Source organism: Micropterus dolomieu, linkage group LG11 (genome assembly GCF_021292245.1).
Source record: "Micropterus dolomieu isolate WLL.071019.BEF.003 ecotype Adirondacks linkage group LG11, ASM2129224v1, whole genome shotgun sequence".
NCBI classification, from domain to species: domain Eukaryota; kingdom Metazoa; phylum Chordata; class Actinopteri; order Centrarchiformes; family Centrarchidae; genus Micropterus; species Micropterus dolomieu.
In genome coordinates, this window is record NC_060160.1 from 127,558 (window position 1) to 132,838 (window position 5,281).

At 46.5% G+C, this 5,281-nt stretch overlaps 2 protein-coding genes across 2 annotated transcripts in view; one reads left to right on the forward strand and one right to left on the reverse strand.

Moving 5' to 3' along the window:
• The window catches only part of fbxo34 (F-box protein 34), a 3,368-nt gene extending 1,966 nt beyond the window's left edge, over positions 1-1,402 (forward strand). Inside the window, exon 1 of the mRNA XM_046062855.1 lies at positions 1-1,402. This exon is cut by the window's left edge and continues 1,966 nt beyond it. Coding sequence (XP_045918811.1) covers positions 1-49 — 49 coding nt within the window. The 3' untranslated portion in view covers positions 50-1,402.
• Positions 1,403-2,353: 951 nt separating this feature from the next.
• jmjd7 (jumonji domain containing 7) lies at positions 2,354-5,281 on the reverse strand. The gene is made up of 6 exons (XM_046062857.1): positions 4,773-5,281; positions 4,295-4,351; positions 4,115-4,210; positions 3,960-4,036; positions 3,712-3,871; positions 2,354-2,558 (listed from the first exon to the last, which is right to left on the reverse strand). Coding segments are annotated over exons 2-6 (423 nt in total). The 5' UTR covers positions 4,296-4,351; positions 4,773-5,281; the 3' UTR covers positions 2,354-2,469.

Here is a 5,281-nt window from a genome sequence, read left to right on the forward strand (position 1 = left end):
CCACAGCATCAACGTGCCGATCTACAGGCGGGGCCGCGCCGACGACTGAGCCTGTGTTAGAGACTGCTCCCATGATGCAACAGCAGCTCAGAGCTACCTGACTGGGTTCAGCTCAGTTTGAGGAAATTTAAAAGTAAACGACAACAAACAGTTTGTTCTGGAGCCGTGTTGCTTCACGCTGTCGCTCAGCAGGTGGCGCCCCCTGCTGCTCCGCCCGCTTCCTCACAGCCGTTCAACAAGTTGTTCTCACGCCGTCAGTCGTTTATCTCGTTATCTCGTTAGCCTCGCGTTAACGGCAGCTCGTTGGCGGCCTCGCGTTGGCGGCTGCTCGTTAGCGTTAGCTGGAGGCAGGAAGTGTCTCTGCCAGGACTCTTCTCCTCCGTCTGCAGCGAGTCTGACATCAGCGGATTAACTGAAACGTGTTTTCTCGTGTCTGTAAAAATAAAAACTAACCATGAAAGATTCTGTGGAACAAATATAAACGGCTCAGATCAACATTAACGCTAAACGGGGAAGTTTCCCGCCCTTTACTGGCGGCGGCTCAGTTAACCCTCGGTTGTCGTCGCAGAGAAGCCGAATAAATGACGAGACTTCTCGAAAACAATATAAAGCTCACAAACTGACGTGCTTTGTCTGTTCACTCGGCCTCCTCGTCATCTACACTGATGACTTCCTGTCTCTCCTCTCTGGCGGCGGCGTGATTTCCTTGCATGAATTAGAAAGCGCCGCAAAGTGGCAGCAAACAAACCGTCTTTGTGTTTCCGCGCGGACACAAACGGGCTGAGGTTAGTTTGACGATCGTCAGCTGGACACCTGCGTTCACCGGTGCTCCCATGATGCACCACGAGAGCAGGTGTCCTTTAAACAAGCTTGTCGTTTGATGTTCAGCATGATGCGTTTAAAAACCAGCAGAAAAATCAGAATCTGCAGCTTTTATCTGTTTAATTTAAATATAAACCGTTGGGCTAAAGGTGATCGTCACTATCTGTTCTGTGTTCTGACGGTCGCTCTGTGTTCACCTGTGAGGAGGCGGAGCTTCAGTGGGCGCCATCTTGATGAGCAGAAATGAATCTGCAGTAGCTTTTATCTGCACCTTGTTTGTGTTTACATTTGTACATAAATCACAAAGAGTTTATGAGTCTGAACGAGGATCCTTCTTCTGGTCGTGACCTCGTGTTTCTTCGATCAGCGGAGTGATAATCACCTGTGGCGAGGAGGAAACGTGGCCTTGAGTCTCGGAGACGATGCAATATTAGAAAGTGACTGACTATAAAAAAGAAAGAAATGACCTTTGACCTTCAGAGATTTTAGTTTGTTTTTTTTAAGGGTTTGTTGTTTTTCTGTCTGCCGGCGGTTTCTCTGTTGAAAAGATGTTTTGCTTTAATAAAGTGCTTTCTCATTGGTTCCTGTTTGGCTCGTCTGTTGCGTCAGCGACAGGTTTTTCTGTTCATGTTACAGAGTTTGAGTTTAGAAAACATCTCGGTGCAACATTTAAATGATTATGCTGTGATCTTTGCAGCACCACAGTATTTTATTTAAAATGATATGTTTACAAACACTTTTGAAAATGCAGCAGTGCATATTGTGATTTCGATGAATTTGTTCAGCCTTAGTTGGAATCATGTCAAAGTAAAAAACATCAGGAACAAAGTGTAACAGGAAGGTTTCAGTGACATCTAGTGGTGAGTGCTGTGAACTACAAGCAGCTTCTCAGTCACCGCTCAGCCCTGCTTTGAAAGCGACTGCTTCTGAGGCTCGGGGTCCGGCTGGTACATTTACTTCATACTAAGGTAATAAAAACATTATGTCAGGTGTGGATCTTATATTGTTTCTGTCACTAGATCCTCAGAAATGTTACACACTAAACCTTTAATGGATTTTCTAACTCTTGTTTGGGGGATAATCACGCTCTTAGGTTTGGAACTACATCTCCCATAATGCTTTGGGAAAACAGGACGTGGAGCCATGTGTTCAGTAAGTGAGTTAGCTGTGGGCTACAATGTTTTATAGCCAATATGTGTTTCCAATTAGTCAAACTGGCCGAGTCACCTGTTAGCACTGTTGGCACAGCATGGATGTACAGACTGAAGTAAAAAACATTCTCAGGAGGTTCTGCAGCGTCTCTCTGGTTTCTAGATGTTTGCTCTGGACGTCAGATCGTGAAGTCACGCTGAACGATTCGACGTGTGTTTCACATCTGAGCACGTTTATCTGTCAAAGTTTTAACATTTGTTTCTGGATTTTGCTTCTTCACACCTGAACTCGACGGCACGTCCTCTGCAGGTCGAGTGTCTCCTCACAGATGTCGCCTCGCATCATCTTCAGATGTTTAAATCAAACAGACTTCAGTCTCTGCAGAGGTTACAACTTTATTTATTTCACAGCAGCTTCGTGTCATTTTCATTATTTCACTTTATTTACCCAAACCCAGTCGTGATGTCACCGTGACATCATGCAGCTGCTGTGATGTCACGTCGACCCCGAGACCTCGGACAGCGTCTCCAGCAGCTGGAAGTAGTTGTACTTGATGTCGTACTCCATGTCGTACCAAAAGTTCACTGCAGCAGAGACACAAACACGACCGCCGAATAACTGACGGCATTAGTTTCAGATCTGCATCCGAGATCCTTGGAAGTAGTTTTTTAAAATGTGGACTGGTGGGGGGGCAGGAGGTCTTTAGTGTTTATATAATGTGGGTTTTTTCATATTGTGACGTGTTAAACCATCAGATTCTGTGACCTGCAGCGTTGGACTCCTTTAAGTAAAAGTATTTATACCAATTTACATAACATTAATTTACATTACATGTTAAAGACCTGTTGCTTTTCATTATGTTATAATGTTGGATGTTCATGTTCAACATGGCCAAAGTATTTATCAAAAACCTGGCTGGTCCGTATATGGTCATGTGCTCCCACGGCAACGCTCAGTCTGCCCGTTCCACCCAGCGACAACATGCTTCAGGTCTCGGCCAATCAGAAGACAGTGGGCTTTGAGGGGGGGCTTAAAGAGACAGGAGCATCTACAGCTCGTTTCAGACACAGGCTGAAATGAAGGCCTACATGAAGAGTCAGTATGAGACAGAAATAACTTTTTTGAATCATGCAAAGCTGCCATACAGGAGTCACAGAGCTACAATATAGGGCTGGAAAAGCAGAATAATTGGTCTCCTTTAAGTTATAGAAGTATTACCAGCTCAAGTACTAAAGTAAAATCAGCCTGGGACTGTTATTAAAATCATGCTCACACAATGACTCATCAGTACTGAAAATATTACTTTTAAATTTAGTTCATAGGATTTTAAATGCAGGATTTTACTTGTAATTAAGTCATTTTACACGCTTGTACCAAGTGGCAGTGCTGACGCACCTTAAACCTGCGTTCTCTCTAGCAGTTAACATGAATTACAGATGCACCTTGCTAATCAAGCTAGCTAGCGCCGCCCTCAAAGTCCAAATATGGTCACTTCTGGTTTTCTAAAAACAAAAACAGTAGTCCACAAACCAGCCAGTGACGTCACTGCGGCTACGCCCACCTCGCTTATACCATCTGTGGTTGGTATTTATACTGAGTACTTCGGATCCGAGTACTTCTTCCTGCAGGTCACAGAATCTGACGGGTCACCAAATATAGTGTAACACCGGCTCCAAAACAGGAAGCGAGTGTGGACGAGGTAAAAACCTGTCCTGTGGTGCGTTCAGGTGTCTGTACCTGCGATGCAGCCGTGGGACTGCTGGACGTGGTGGAACCACAGGGACGGCAGGTACAGCATCTCTCCGGCCTTCACGCTGCAGCGGAGCGGTCGCGCTCTCCGGTACTGCGGGTACCGGTCAAGGTCCGGGTCCAGAGGGTCCAGAGGGATCCACGGGACCTGTGGGGGGGAGGCGGGAGGAGGGTTAGGGTGAAATGTGTTTTAAATAGAGCAGGGAGCGCTGACATTAACAGACACCTGAACGCACCTTCTCAGAGTCGCTTTGATCGACGACCTCAAACTCGCCGTCGTCCCGCTGACGGTAGACAGCAGGCTGATACGCACCTGATACACGGAGACGGTTACTATGGTTACCAGGGGATTACACGGAGCTGTTAGCGGTGGATGGGTTGCTATGGTTACCGTAGGGGATGAAGGGGCGGTCTGTGGGAGGCAGCAGGACGAAGTTCTTCTCTCCAGAAATCACGCAGTACAGGTTCTCATAGTGGTCTTTGTGCACTGACGCAGAAACACACACAGTATTTATTCACGTCACGTGTTTACGTTAAACACACAGCCGGGCGTGTCGTGTTCAGGTCTTACTGGACGTGACGGCGCTCGCCTCTCCGAGCCAAAAATTCACAGCATCTGGTAACTTCCCTGAAGGGAGAAGAAAGATGTGTATCACAAAGAGCTTTCACACGTACGAGGAATTTGTTTTGGTGATCAGGTTGTTTATGTAGACATAAACATACAGCTGACATAAAGAAATACATATGGAATAAACAGAAGTAATATAGAACAATGTGCAGATGTTTCCATGTGTGTATTACTCCGGGTTTGTGTTGTGCAGACATGTTACAGACTTTTGACATAAACATTTTATTCATAAATATTTTTATGAATATATAAATATTTACTCTAAATGCTAAAATACTGGAATCAGCCTATTATTATTTTTTCACTCCCTTCCGGTTGGTTACAGGTAAGAACCCAGACGACGTGAGCTCAGTGTTCTCAGACCACCACATGCTTCACTAGTGACAAAAAATGCATCTTTATTTTACGCTGTATTATTTACAACAGGAGGAGTTGTTGTTGTTGTTGTTGTTGTTGTTCCCCTCCGGGCCGCCGGCGGCAGCACCGAGCTCACGGCTCTAATGAGGCGCCATCTTGGATCCTGCGCAGGCTCGTCTCAGAGCAGATTTCAGCCGCGCGCCTCCTCTTTAAGTTGACTTTAAATACTTTCCAACAAGTCCACGTCCACCTGAAACCGCCTGAAGCGTCCCCGAAGAGGTGGACTTTAACCCGGCGGGTTTGTTTTGGTGTCGCTTTGCTCGCAGAGGAAGATTCTGGACGTTAAAGTCCGGAGCTGGTCTCTCGGTGAAGCAGCTCGCGGCGACATGCAGCACCGCTGCAGCCGCTGCGCCGCTCCGATCCAGAGACAAGCTAAAGGCTACAAGCGGAAGTCCCTGTTATCCATCACCGACCTGAGGAGCGCGCACAGACTCTTCCCGGACCTGAACCCGCAGGAGGCGTTTTTCTGTTTCTCCTGCGTCCGACACGTTTATCAGAACACGAAGAAATGTG

Bases quoted from the DNA above. Each gene is read 5' to 3' on its own strand.
- jmjd7 (XM_046062857.1), bottom strand. The intron at 4,037-4,114 runs GTAACCATAGCA...TCCGTGTATCAG, and splicing joins CCGCCCCTTCATCCCCTACG to GTGCGTATCAGCCTGCTGTC. The intron at 3,872-3,959 runs GTGCGTTCAGGT...TCCCCCCCACAG, and splicing joins ATCAAAGCGACTCTGAGAAG to GTCCCGTGGATCCCTCTGGA.